The sequence below is a fragment of the Myxine glutinosa genome, chromosome 1 (assembly GCF_964187855.1).
Source record: "Myxine glutinosa chromosome 1, kmMyxGlut1.1, whole genome shotgun sequence".
Classification (NCBI taxonomy): domain Eukaryota; kingdom Metazoa; phylum Chordata; class Myxini; order Myxiniformes; family Myxinidae; genus Myxine; species Myxine glutinosa.
This window is the reverse complement of record NC_136261.1, coordinates 314040562-314055604: the sequence shown is the minus strand read 5'-3', so window position 1 is coordinate 314055604 and position 15043 is coordinate 314040562. Positions and strand designations below refer to the sequence as shown.

At 48.1% G+C, this 15043-nt stretch overlaps 1 protein-coding gene across 1 annotated transcript in view; it reads left to right on the top strand.

Moving 5' to 3' along the window:
• CPLANE1 (ciliogenesis and planar polarity effector complex subunit 1) overlaps positions 1-15043 on the top strand; it is a 218550-nt gene that overhangs the window by 118331 nt on the left and 85176 nt on the right. The window contains exon 19 of the mRNA XM_078778809.1: positions 10068-10207. Within this exon, the coding sequence (XP_078634935.1) occupies positions 10068-10207 (140 nt within the window). The remainder of the gene's footprint in view (positions 1-10067; positions 10208-15043) is intronic.

Sequence of the window (15043 nt, the reverse complement as noted above, 5' to 3'; positions counted from 1 at the left end):
TACCATCATTCATGTAAAAGTGCGTATTTGTTGTCAGCCAATCGAGTTTCCCAAAAGGACACACGTGAAACAAAAACGCCTTCTGAGACCAGTGTGTTGGACATTTTTGCATACATTGAGCAATCTGTAATAATAGACAACAGACCTGAACTTCTTAATTCTGTATATGAACGTTATCTTGATATTTGTTCGGCATCCGCAGAAACGCCCAGGGGAAGCGCCTTCAGCCTCTCTAGGACATTGATGAGTCACTTCAAAGCGCGCATAAAGATACAGAGTTCACTTGGGAAAAGGCTTGGAAACATCTTATATAATGCAGAAACCGCAGATGATGCAATTCGTGTTGTATATGATTACACATCTACTGATGAGAGAACAATCGCCAAAGCAGCATTGCTTTTGTGCAACCAGTTGCTCAAGGTTGAAAAGGTCGACCTTCCTGAATGTCCGACATTGGAGGATTTAAGAAACGGGGACTCGTCACCCCCAAAACTTGTAGTAGATTTTTTCAATATTTTGTACGGAGGGCTAAAACCAGAGCGATATACAGAGTCAGTAAAGCGCCGCGCAAATTCGTCTAGTCAGGATGCCTTGTTCATTGTACAACGGGGTCGCGCAAAACCTGCAAAACATGTAGCTCTTGGTATGAGTGTTAAGTCGGTCACTGGCAGTAAAAAAATGGTTCAAGTCCTGAACAGGTTTGGTCACTGTTTAAGCTACAACACATTGGAAGAAGTTGAAACTGCCACAGCTGAATCCATTCAAGAACAGAAGCTTGCTTGTCCAAAAGGAACAGTCGTAGGTAAACCAGTCGGATTAGCCTTCGACAATTTCGATGAGATGACTCAAACCATGTCTGGAGCCAATTCGCTGCACGATACCATGGGTATTCTGTACCAAAATGTGCCAGCACCTGATGAAGAACGTGAAGCATCTGCTGTCATGGCAGTTTCAACCTCAACTAGTGCTCGGCAAGTAAAGACAGGCAAAAGGAAGAGAACCCTTGAGAGTACAGATACTGCACTCCAGCCATATAGGAAGATACCAAAGATGACGAAGTTCAGTTACAAAAACACTGCAGTCTACAGCCTTCCAGATGTTAGCAACAAGGCTCGCCACCTGGACCTCGTGTATCGCTTGTATCAAGAAAGCGTGTATCGCTTGTTTCAAGAATGTGGGCCAATGCTGACCAGCCAATCATCCAGCAACACCCATCAGAGGATGACGGATGGGAACTAGTGGGAGATCAATATAAACCCATCTGGTTTGAGGGAGACCAACTTCCGGAGTCGCTCGTTCCAGATGATGAAGAATTAGCTGATGCTGACGATGATGAGGTCCTAGCGCAGTCATCTTCTGATGAAGAGGACGTTGAAGGAGATGGTGATGATGGTGATGTGTAGGTTTACAATCGACCAAACCTGTTCATACGATTATATTCAGTACGGTACATATCCAAAGCATCCTGACAGGGAATTTGTAATGTTTTTGAAATTTTAAGCAAAATAATGTTAGGAATGTTGGATAAAACAACATATATACAATCATGTTGATGTTTGAGATAAATTCAATAATTTTTCGTTGATATAGTTAGTTGAGTTTTTACATACATTAAAATTTGTTTTTAGTTCAGGGTAATTAGCTTAAACATGTTAAATAGTTTATAAGCGATAGTCAGAGATAAAACAGCAATATCGCTAATAGAGTAAAAGTTAGACATTAGGTATTAATTTTTATAAAATTAACATTAAAAATTGTTTTTTGTTCCGAGATTTGAGATTTAATTGTTGATGGGCGGTAGAACCAGGACGCCAATTTACTACATGACTTACTATGATCTGATTTTGAAGCATAATTCATGCATACTAAGTACATTTTTGTGTAGTTTATAAAAAAATAAAACATTGTGTTTGTATTGTTATGAATTTGGTAATGCAACATCTAGAGCTAGGTAGATCTGAATAGGTAGGTATTCGGCTGTCGTGACAGGGACTCTACATGTAATAAGTTCTTAATGTTCAGGCGGTTGTCGGGGTAAGATGTATGAGTGTGGATCTACCTGGAGATTCGAGTGTTAAATAGTGAGGGATTAAAGGTAACGCCCCTGTGAGTAACACCTAGTAATCAAACCTTTGTCCTTTATGGCACTGCAAACCACATAAACATTAGTTAGGTCCTTAGCGCAACATTAAATAATCCCCTTTCCCTGACAAGGACTTCGTATTAAATTGACAGGAAACCAGGTCAAAAACACCACCACGATTGGCCGCCACCGTGTACACCTCCAAAGGCCTACAAACCTGGCCGGCACGTGTTATGCCAGGACCGCAGGGTCGCGTAACGGGGGAGATGTCAGGAGTCGCGGGAGGCTTTGATTGGCTGAGGAGTGCGCAATGTGACGTCATCGGCCACCAATATAGGCGACGGTCGGACGCCATTTCAGGAGTTGAGTTGAGTTCGTGGCAGGCACTGGGAGACGCAGGCAGGCACCAGAGAGTTGAGCGGTGGTGAAGAGTTGGAGAGGACACGCCATTCCAGTCGCAGTTCGAGTGGAGTCCAGAAGTTCGAGTGCAGTTCGGGTTGTAGGGAGTCGCAGGAGACACACGAGAGCACACCCAGTTGGCACTGAGCAGTTCGTTGGCACTTGGCTGCCAGCACTCCCGCGTCGTCGAGTCGAGTGGAGTTGAAAGGAGTCCTTCCTGTCCCTGGTCAAGTGGAGCCGCTGGCCTGCGTCGGACGCGTGGTGCTTGGAGCGAGGGGCCTCGTGGTGTGCGATCGGGCCGGAAGGAGCGGTGCTGGACACCAACAATACAAGACGACAAAGACAGATAAGCCCGATCTCCGCGTATATTTTGAACGACGGGACGTGTTATTTTCGTGATTAATCTCCCTCGTTTGTGTTTGCTGTCAGTCGTGTGGGGACGTCCCGATTTAGGTTTATTAGAATTATTAGATTTACCGGCGGGCTTTTTCACTGGCTTTACTTTTCCTAATAAACCCTTATATTACTTTTTGTACATAATATCTGAACGCAGTTTTCCTGGGTGTTTGATTTTAATAGATAAGGCCGCGGAGCCTTCGCTGCGTCCCGCTATTCCGCGCGTTGGTGTTGAACTTGAGTCCGCCATTGAGTGTTCGCCTCGGGAGTTAAAGTCTCGCAAATCGGTCATCCGTAACTGTGGTGTTAACCACGGTTACGCGACAAGTGGTGTCAGGAGTGTAGGATTTGAACCCGTCGGACAAATTTTTTTGTCCGCGGCGAGACATCGACACGGTCGGGCGTACATTGCGTCCGACGTTCGAACGCAAAATTTGTATAGGCGAGGCGGAGAAATTTAATAATCAATTGGGCATACGGAGCGCGATATCGCGTCTTCGTCAAATTTAAATTGTGTTTTTGGTATTAAAATAAATACGCGCGCGGGAAACAATCTTCCGGAAAGCGGATGTCGGAAATTGATGAGATGGAAGTACGCAGCGAGGCCTCCGTCAGCGTCGGGAGTGAGCCGGAAATAGGGGAATTAGATGCAGAGGTGAGCCTTGGAACCTCCCTCGTCCCGAGCACCAACTTATCCCCCTCCCCCACCGGGGAGTCGGGAGTAGTAGGAACGGCCCCGACAACCGACCAGATGTTGGGTCAATTGCTTCGAAAAATGGAAGAAATGAAAAGTGGGTTGAAAAATAAAATTGACGGGCTGGAAAATAAAATGAGTAAGGAATGTAGGGAAGGAATGAAGGGAATGAGTGATCGATTGGAGGAACAAATTGAAGGGATGGAAAAGAACAGTGAGCGAGCCAGTCGGGAATTGAAAAATAAAATTGATGGGCTGGAAAATAAAATGAGTAATGAGATGGGACAAATGAAAAGAGGGATGGAAAATAAAATGGAGTCCCAGGGGAAGGAATGGAGGAATGAAATAAAGGAAAGGAATGAACAATTGGAAGAAAAAATTGGGGAAATGGCACAGCAGCTGGGGGAACGAATCGATGGCATAGAAGGGAGAGTGCAAAACCAAATTACGGACAGACTGGGAAAATTTGAGGGTAAAGTAGAAACTCAAATGGGGGCACAGGAGAAGCCAAAGGTGGCAAAAATTGAATCGGAACGGGGGGAAGCTAGATTGGGAACAGGAGAGAGTACGGCCCATGCAGATGTGCATGTTGCTCACGAGCAGGGAATTGCACCGGGAATGGCAAAATTGGGAATTGCACAGGGAATGGCAATTGAAGTAAATGGGGAGACTGCAGGTGCAGAGGTGGACGGGGAATGTCCACAGGTGGATGGGGAATGTCCACAGGTGGATGGGGAATGTCCACAGGTGGATGGGGAATGTGTACAGGTAGAGGGGGAATGCCTGCAGGTAAACGTTGAGTGTCCACAGGTGAGCGGGGAAGGAAATTTGGAATGTGAGAGTTGTAATGGGGAATGTTTCCCACATTCTGGCCTGGTTGTTTATCGGGACCGTGTGGATGTCACAACACCCCAACCGGGGGATGAATTTGAAATTGTGCAGCACCAGGGCGGTGGTGCGGAGCAAGAGGGGGTAGAGTTTTTGGGGGTCCATGCGATAGAGCCGGACCGGGTATTTATTGGGGATATTGATCAAAGCCTGGCGGGGCCAGGAATGATTTGTAATGAGGATGATTTGATCCAGCGGCTGGAGACCTGTGACAGTCCCATGGAGGTAGAGCTTGTTCAGGCCCAAAGGAGCCTGGGTGATGAGGTGAGTTGGTCCGAGGAGGTGGTTGGAATGACCGAGGGGACGCTCACTGTACACTGCTATTTGGAAACAGAGGCTCCAAAATTGGACAACCAGTTGGGGGAGTGTGTTGGCTCCGGGCTGAATTTGGATCTTGGAGGATCGGGAGATAGAGCTTCTGGAGATTTGGTCCCTGTAGGGAATTTGGATCAACTGCAGGGAGGGGCAGAACAACCGGTGGTAGAGGTTGTTCCCTGCAGCTGCGGTTTGGCAGTGGGAATGAAAATTGGTAAAAGAAAATTTAAAATAAAATTACAATGGGAAATTGATTTGGAGCAGCCATGGTGGGGATTGGTCCCCGGGCTGCGGGATTTGGACATGGAGAGGTCATGGGTGATGGCCTCGGGCAAAAGTTGCCCCTTTCAAAATTTGGGTATGCCAGCCAGCTGGGGGGCTGTGATGGCGAGATTTGGACGTGGGGTCCAGCCTTGGGTGTCGAGGTACGACCTGGGTCCCACGGGGGGTCTGGTGGAGTGTGGCGTCCCTTGTCCGTCGGGGCGCCGTCCGAGCTGGTGGCTCGGGCCGGCAGGGTCACCGGACCCTGGTGGGGGTTAAGACCTCCAGAGGGGTCCGAGGTGGTTTCTCAAGCCTGGGATGGCAAATATTGAGGACCACTAGGGGGAGGTGTTGTGGGTCGCGCTTTGGTGGTGGCACTGCGGACGGCCAACTTGGGACTGATGTGGTGACCACCCGGGCATGCGGCCTGGCACTCTCCTCCAGGGACTCTGGGACAACCAGCATGTGGTGACCTGGCATGCCGTGTTGGTCGATGGACGCGGGTCAAACCGAATGGACAGGGATGGAGATAGCCTGCCGGACAACCATTGGGGCATCTGTGGAACGTGATGGTGTGAGTGACCTTCCACAGATGCTCCGTTATGATTTATGGACTCTCGGGTTGGGAAGAGAGCCATGGGGATGTGAATCGGGAGATGTGTAACGAGCCGAGCATATGGGCCATGCTCGGCTGGCATGTGTATGGCAAAGCATCCTTCTTTGGTGAGGTTAGTGAAATGTGATAAATGTTTAGCATGGGTAATCTGTGGGTTAGATGGAAATTTAAGGGTGGATTTAGAAATGCCATGGTGGACACTGTACAGTGACGCCATTATTGATCCAGGTGTGTAGACCAAAGTGTTGGAGGCTGTGATGAAATTAATAGGGTAGCAAGACACAGCTTTCATCTGGTTGCGGGGGCAACTGTGCTGATATTTGGGACGCGGGATGATGGGGATGTAGTTGTGTAGCCTGAGGGTCAACGTGGTGCTGTGCGTGTCCGAGGTGTGTGGACCATGTCTTCTGGGTGAGTCTCCTGGTGGAGCATGGCTGTTGACTGGACCTTGGTGTGGTCAAGTGTGGGTGAGCACTGGGGGGGCTGCAGTTCTGTAGTCGGACTGGGGGATGATGGGGAGGTGCAGGGGACGTGGCTGTAGGGATGCCACGCACTGCGACCGTGCCCCCCAGGGCCGAGGTTGTGTGTGCGGTAGTGTGTGTTTTGGCAGCAAGTGCTCACCACATTGGCCAGCTGGGGCTGCTGCAGCTGTGTTCCTCGCAGGGGGGGCCGAAGGATGGATGGTGGGTCGCACCCTTATGGACACCCATGGGCCATGTTGGCGTTTTGACTGCTCACCTTGTCCCGGTGACCCTTGCACGGTAGAGGTGCAGAGCTGTCGTGGCCACAGGTAGTTGTGTAGTGATGATCACCGTTGGATGCGGATCCACATACCTGCCAGTGTAGTGGGGACAAAAGAGAAATTTGGAAGTATTTGGTAGGCCCAATGTGAAATTTTGGGATTGTGAAGGGTGGATGACACTCTTGGACCTGACCAACCTGCAACTACCTGCACTTGAGGTGAGTGTTTTGAGGAGTACTGTCCCAGGCTTCAGGACTTGCTTTGGAACTTGGGGACATGTAAATTGGAGTTGGGAGGCGGGTGAGAGTGATGACATGGCCGGTGAGGGGATGGAATGGGAGCCACAGTGTCTTGTGGGTGGCGTATGTTTTTGTATTGTGGTTATGTGTTTTGATGTGGTCGTGAGAGTGGAACCTGGAGAGTGTGTGATGATTATTGGAGATAATGAGGGGCGATAATTGTGCTTTTTGGAAATGTGCTAATGGAAATGTGTAAGGATTCAATGATTCGAACTGTGAAGGGGGATTTCACATGTGGCAGGCCATGGCAAGCCTTGTAACACCTTTTACACCATCTATGGAATTGTACTGAATTGTGCTGAGTTGTGTGGAGAATTGAATGGCAGCGGGGGAGGAAGTGTGTTTTGGGGTCTTGTGGGTGGGGAAGGTGTGTGTGTCCGCAGGTACAGAGCAAGCTCTGAGGAGCGATGCCTGCGGGCCCCCCTCTGCGGCAATTACCCCTGGCAGCCGGTGGTAACTGGAAATTGGAGCTCGTCGGTGGAGGGTCTGGTTGGGCGCCGCGGGGTGAGGAAGTCCCCCGGTGACCCGTGTTGCTGCGCGAAAGCAGGAGGCAAAGGAGCCTGGTGTGTGTGGAGACCCTCACCGGCGAGGTAACGGCGGAAAGGGGCTGTTGGGCTGTCATGGGGCCAAGAGGTAAAGGGGGGGGGGGCAATGAACTTGTAAGTCGGTTGACTTGTTTTTGGGACTGCGGGCACCACAGCCTGATGTGCCCCCCACCATCTTTTTGTGCGGTACCTCCCCGCTGCCTAGTTGAGGAATGCACACACACGTGAATGACATCAATGCCATGGTCCTGCAGGGGGTGTATTGAAATAAGAACCTTATTGATTTTTGAAATGCCTTGATGACCTATGGAATGAGAATGAGTGGTTAAGGGGTCTGTGTAGCATGAATGTGGGCGAAATCCACCGAGCCGTGTCACTCACCTGTAACATCTGGACAGGGCCCGTGGAAATTTAGGGGGATGCATTGGGGATGGCCCGCAGGTAAGGTTGAGTCTTGTGGCATCCACCGGGGGACGCGGTCTGTAGACCGGGGTATGTACAAAGGTTAGAGTTTTGAGTTTTGGAAAGATGGTTAAGTTTTGTGGTTAAGTTAGTGTTGTGTGTTGTTGTTTCCTCCCTCCACAGGAACAACGAAGAAGATGTACATACTTGCATGATGGTTAAGGGGTTCAGCATGTTAAGGAAGTGTAGGTAGGTAGTCCGACTCACTTCCCACAGCCCTTCCTGATTTATTTCATAGGTTAATTAAGTGTGTGACAGTAAGTGTTAAGGCTGGAATGGTGGCCCTGCGGTGAACCTTGCAGGAGCTACGGTTCCAGGGGGGGGGCTGTGTTATGAATTTGGTAATGCAACATCTAGAGCTAGGTAGATCTGAATAGGTAGGTATTCGGCTGTCGTGACAGGGACTCTACATGTAATAAGTTCTTAATGTTCAGGCGGTTGTCGGGGTAAGATGTATGAGTGTGGATCTACCTGGAGATTCGAGTGTTAAATAGTGAGGGATTAAAGGTAACGCCCCTGTGAGTAACACCTAGTAATCAAACCTTTGTCCTTTATGGCACTGCAAACCACATAAACATTAGTTAGGTCCTTAGCGCAACATTAAATAATCCCCTTTCCCTGACAAGGACTTCGTATTAAATTGACAGGAAACCAGGTCAAAAACACCACCACGATTGGCCGCCACCGTGTACACCTCCAAAGGCCTACAAACCTGGCCGGCACGTGTTATGCCAGGACCGCAGGGTCGCGTAACGGGGGAGATGTCAGGAGTCGCGGGAGGCTTTGATTGGCTGAGGAGTGCGCAATGTGACGTCATCGGCCACCAATATAGGCGACGGTCGGACGCCATTTCAGGAGTTGAGTTGAGTTCGTGGCAGGCACTGGGAGACGCAGGCAGGCACCAGAGAGTTGAGCGGTGGTGAAGAGTTGGAGAGGACACGCCATTCCAGTCGCAGTTCGAGTGGAGTCCAGAAGTTCGAGTGCAGTTCGGGTTGTAGGGAGTCGCAGGAGACACACGAGAGCACACCCAGTTGGCACTGAGCAGTTCGTTGGCACTTGGCTGCCAGCACTCCCGCGTCGTCGAGTCGAGTGGAGTTGAAAGGAGTCCTTCCTGTCCCTGGTCAAGTGGAGCCGCTGGCCTGCGTCGGACGCGTGGTGCTTGGAGCGAGGGGCCTCGTGGTGTGCGATCGGGCCGGAAGGAGCGGTGCTGGACACCAACAATACAAGACGACAAAGACAGATAAGCCCGATCTCCGCGTATATTTTGAACGACGGGACGTGTTATTTTCGTGATTAATCTCCCTCGTTTGTGTTTGCTGTCAGTCGTGTGGGGACGTCCCGATTTAGGTTTATTAGAATTATTAGATTTACCGGCGGGCTTTTTCACTGGCTTTACTTTTCCTAATAAACCCTTATATTACTTTTTGTACATAATATCTGAACGCAGTTTTCCTGGGTGTTTGATTTTAATAGATAAGGCCGCGGAGCCTTCGCTGCGTCCCGCTATTCCGCGCGTTGGTGTTGAACTTGAGTCCGCCATTGAGTGTTCGCCTCGGGAGTTAAAGTCTCGCAAATCGGTCATCCGTAACTGTGGTGTTAACCACGGTTACGCGACAGTATACAATCTATGTTTCTCCTTTTTGTCAGTGTGCATTCTTAAGTGGGTTAATACATGAAATGGATACTTAAGAATGACTGATCTTGATTTAGGATGACCTAAGGAATACATTGCCATATGTTTCATGGATGTACTCAAATTGTGAATTAAAAATGCTAATTAGCGTTAATTAGCATTAATTAGGTCGTTCTTAAGCGACCTAATACACAAATTGAAAACTTAAGAATTGGGAATTCTGATTTCCACTCCTATAGAGAACATTTTAAGACAAGTTTGAAAGATGTACTCAAATTGTGAATGAAGAGTCACATTTAGGGGTCTTTGGTGTCGCCCCCTGGTTGCTGTGCAGAATTGCAGAACTTAAGAATTGCCTTTTTGGGGTCTCCTATCATAGATGCATATATTCCAGGCCTCAAACCTTTTGTACTCGAGATGTGAAACAAATGTTTCTGGGCTCCCGCACTAATATAGATTACAGTATATCTTTCCTCAGTTCTGTAAGTAAAACTTACATCACGGATGTCTGGATTCCTCCAAATTTCTTTGTTTAATGTTATAATCAGAATTAGCGACTGTTTAAAACGCTAATCATGTGTGTTTGTGGTTTATAATCTTTTACAAGCCTGGCTACACCACTGTTAGACTTTCGGTCTTTTTTATATATATTTCAATTGAATTGTATAATTTTAACACTGTTGACCAGGTGGACTGGGTGAAGATTTTATGATTTGTATTGTTATCTATTTAAGGTGGCCTGCTCTTCCTGCTGACCTTCATCCGATGTCATTGCTTTTGGCTCGGCTCAAGCTTTTGCTGCAGATTCAAGATTTGCCACAGTTGGAAACGAAAACCATTTCTTCACCTGTTTTGGCTCGCTCGCCTCGTGCTGGTCAGTGCTTCTAGGCAACTGCCTGGCTAAGATGTTGACATTTCCTAGATGGCATGATAGAGATTGTGTTGCAAATGCTGAGACAGAGGAACGACAATTAATTGTAAAAACACACAAACACACATTATTGTCCCCCGTCAGACTGCAGAGCGAAAGGGGGACTATGGTTTTCGCCTCCGTGCGTCCGTGCATCCGTCCGTCCGGGCGTGCGTGCGTGCGTGCGTATGCAAAGGACCGCATTCGAATTTGGTGTGTGGGTGCGACCCACGTCAAAATCCAAGATGGCCGCCGCCATGTATGTCTCATGCCATGTATGTCTGAACCTTGTGAGCGGAATATCTTGAAAAATAAGCGAAGTACCAACTTCTAATCTGGTGTTTGGGTGTATCTAGGCATAAGGAAGAACGGTATTGAAAATTGGGTCGCCACGTCAAAATTCAAGATGGCCACTGCCATGTATGTCTGAACCTTGTGTCCCAAACCCATCCCTCTCTGTACCCACCATACCCAGTTGTACCCTGCTGCTCCTGGACTCAGTGTCCTTTCCTCCTGACAAGGTGGAAAAGTTTCTGTCAACCCTCGACTCTGATTCTGCAACTGGACCCGACGGCATCAGCCCACGGGTCCTAAAATCCTGCTCTGCCGCTCTATCTCACCCTCTCTCTGTTCTCTTCACTCTCTCTTTTGCTCAAGGTCAACTGCCATCTGCTTGGAAATCAGCCAACATCACCGCTTTGCACAAAAAAGGTGCAAAAACAGATCCTAGCAACTACAGACCAATCAGCCTTCTCCCAATTATCAGCAAAGTCATGGAATCCATCATTGCTTCGGATATGAAATCTTTCCTCTTCTCCAATGGCTTGATCTCTGATCATCAATTTGGTTTCAGACCAGGTCACTCTACTCTGGACATGCTGCTTCTGCTGTCTCAACAATGGATGGAGGTCCTCAATGCCAAACAGGAAATTAGAGCTGTCTCCCTCGACATATCACGTGCCTTCGACACGGTCTGGCACCCCGCTCTGCTCACCAAACTCTCCTCCTTTGGTATCCATGGAAATCTCCACGCATGGCTGGCGGACTTCCTCTCTTGTCGTCGTCAACGTGTGGCCCTGAATGGGTTTCTCTCATCTCCTCTTCCTGTTCAGGCTGGAGTTCCCCAAGGCAGTGTTCTGGGCCCCGTGCTTTTTCTGGTCTTCATCAATGATCTCTCTGACTCTCTTGAAAATCCTCTCTATCTCTTTGCTGATGACTCCACTCTCTGCCGCTCCATTCCTCTTCCCTCAGATCGGCAGTCTGCAGCCTCCTCACTCTCTGAAGACTTGGACAAAATCACAGACTGGTCAAACAAGTGGAACATGTCTTTCAATCCTAACAAATCTCACACTCTTACTATGTCTCTCCGAAAAGATCGACTGGACAACGCTCCCATCTACTTTCTCAACAATCCTCTCCAAGAAGTTCTGTCGCTCAAGCTTTTGGGTCTCACTATCTGCCATGATCTTTCTTGGGAAAACCACATTTCCAAGCTGGCCTCCAAAGCCAGTCGCCGACTGGGCATCCTCCGTCGTGCGAAGTCCTTCCTCGGCACACCTGAGCTCCTCACCACATACAAGGCTTTCATCCGCAGCTCAATGGAATACTGTTCTCCCCTATGGGCCGGTGCTCCTGCCTCACACCTAGCTCGGCTTCACGCTGTTGAAACCAAAGCTTTCAGAATTATTGGAATCTCCCGCGATGAAGCTATCTCTGAGGGCCTTTCACTCACGCACCGCAGGCAGGTAGGTGGTCTTTCTGTCTTCTACCGACTCCTCTCCGGCCTTGCACCCCCAGCTCTCTCTGTGCTCTGTCCCCCAAATATTCCTACAGGTCGCACAAGATCTGCCAGCAACCCTCTGATGGTTAAACTGCCGAAATCTCGGCTCTCTGCTCACCTTCACTCTTTCATACCTCTTTTCTCCCGCCTCTGGAACAAACTCCCTCACTCCCTTCAATATCACTCCTCCCTCCAGGTCCTTAAAACAGCTGTTCACCACCATCTCTTATCTTCCCCCATCCAAAACCTTGATCTTTTCTACCCCCGCTAATTCACCCCAGATCCACCTTGTTTGAAATTCCAATTTCTTTCCTGGAAGTCCTGGCAGTGTCCATATGTTTTATACCTCTCCCACCGCCCTCTTCCCATGCCCCCCCCCAAAGCCCTCGCCCTCTCTCAGATCTCTCGATGTCTCCATGTCTCTCGGTCCCTGCTCTCAAATGTTGTGTTTATGTCCTTCCCCCTCTCTCCCCATCTTGTCTACCGCTCCCGATGTTATATGTTTTATGTGTCGGTTTGTCTTTCTGTGTGATTAATGTTCGCTCTTTCATGAGCCTCGATCTTGTATACAAAAAAACCCCAAAAAAAAAAAAAAAAAAACCTTGTGAGCTGAATATCTTGAAAGATAAGCGAAGTACCAACTTCTAATCTGGTGTGTGGGTGTATCTAGGCACAAGGAAGAACGCTATTGAAAATTGGGTCGCCACGTCAAAATACAAGATGGCCGCCACCATATATATGTCTGAACCTTGTGAGCGGAATATCTTGAAACATAAGCGAAGTACCAACTTCTAATCTGGTGTGTAGGTGTATCTAAGCATAAGGAAGAACGCTATTGAAAATTGGGTCGCCACGTCCAAATCCAAGATGGCCGCCACCATATATATATCTGAACCCTGTGAACGAAATATCTTGAAAAATAAGCGAAGTACCAACTTCTAATGTGGCGTGTGGGTGTATCTATGCATAAGGAAGAACCCTATTGAAAATTGGGTCGCCACGTCAAAATCCAAGATGGCTGCCACCATGTATGTCTGAACCTTGTGAGCGGAATATCTTGAAAAATAAGCGAAGTACCAACTTCTAATCTGGTGTGTGGGTGTATCTAGGCATAAGGAAGAACGCTATTGAAAATGGGGTCGCCACATCAAAATCCAAGATGGCGACCTCCATGTATGTCTGAACCTTGTGAGCGAAATATCATATCATAGCATGTTTTCTGCGTCTTCCACTTTGTCAACTCACATCACTTCCCCGACGGGGGACCTAGGCGTAACGCTTGTTTATATTATGTTGCATACTAAACAAAACGTCAAACATTATTCGAACTGTTCCATATAAGATACAACTGGAAGGATGTTTCTGTTTGTTGTATTTAATAAATATAAATAGGTCCCCATTTATGACAGACACACACACACGCACGCACGCACACACACACACACACACACACACACACACACACACACACACACACTCACACACATATGTATATATATATGTATGTATATATATATATATATATATATATATATATATATATATATATATATATATATATATATATATATAAGGATGAGTGTCTGTGTGTGTGTGTGTCTGTCTGGATGTCCGCTTATAACCCAAGAACTACACATCAGAGAAACGTTTTAGACACAGATTCGGAATCAGCATAAAATCTTGGTGGTTTTGGCTACTTTTTTTTCTTTTTTCTTTTTTTTTTGTATACTGAATCGAGGCTCGTGAAAGAGCTAACATTTACTTCACAACCAAATCAACCAGACAAACAAAATATATAAAAAGAGGGAGCGGAAGACAAGATGGGGAGAGAAGGGGAAGCACACAAACACAACATTTGAGAGCAGGGAGATGTGTGGAAGGGAGAGGGCTTGGGGGGAGGAGGCGTGGGAAGGGGGGCGGGGAGGGAGAAGTATAAAACACAAGGACACCAAGGACTTCCAGGACAGAATTTGGTATTTCAAAAAAGTGGAATTGGGGTGAAATTAGCGGGGGTAGAAAAGATCAAGGTTTTGGATGGGGGAAGATAAGAGATGGTGGTGAACAGCTGTTTTAAAGACCTGGAGGGTGGAGTGGGATTGAAGAGAGTGAGGGAGTTTGTTCCAGAGGCGGGAGAAAAGAGGAATGAAGGAGTGAAGGTGAGCAGAGAGTCTTGATTTTGGCAGTTTAACCATAAGAGGGTTGCAGGCAGATCTTGTGCGACCTGTAGGAATATTTGCGGGACAGAGCCCAGAGAGAGCTGGGGGGGCAAGGCCAGAGAGGAGTCGGTAGAAGACGGAAAGACCACCAACCTGCCTGCGGTGAGTGAGTGAGAGGCCCTTGGAGTTAGCTTCATCGTGGGAGATTCCAATGATTCTGAATGCTTTGGTTTCAACAGCGTGAAGACGAGCTAGGTGTGAGGCAGGAGCACCACCCCAGAGGGGAGAGCAGTATTCCATTGAGCTGCGGATGAAAGCCTTGTATGTGGTGAGGAGCTCAGGTGTGCCAAGGAAGGACTTCGCACGACGGAGGATGCCCAGTCGGCGACTGGCTTTGGAGGCCAGATTTGAAATGTGGTTTTCCCAGGAAAGATCATGGCAGATAGTGAGACCCAAAAGCTTGAGTGACAGAACTTCTTGGAGAGGATTATTCAGAAAGTGGATGGGAGGGTTGTCCAGTCGGTCTTTTCTGAGAGACCGTAAGAGTGTGAGATTTGTCAGGATTGAAAGACATGTTCCACTTGTTTGCCCAGTCTGTGATTTTGTCCAGGTCTGCAGAGAGTGAGGAGGCTGTAGACTGCCGATCTGAGGGATGAAGAATGGAGCGACAGAGAGTAGATTCATCAGCAAAGAGATAGAGAGGATTTTCAAGAGAGTCAGAGAGATCATTGATGAAGACCAGAAAAAGCACAGGGCCCACAACACTGCCTTGGGGAACTCCAGCCTGAACAGGAAGAGGAGATGAGAGAACCCCATTCAGGGCCACACGTTGACTACGACTAGAGAGGAAGTCCGCCAGCCATG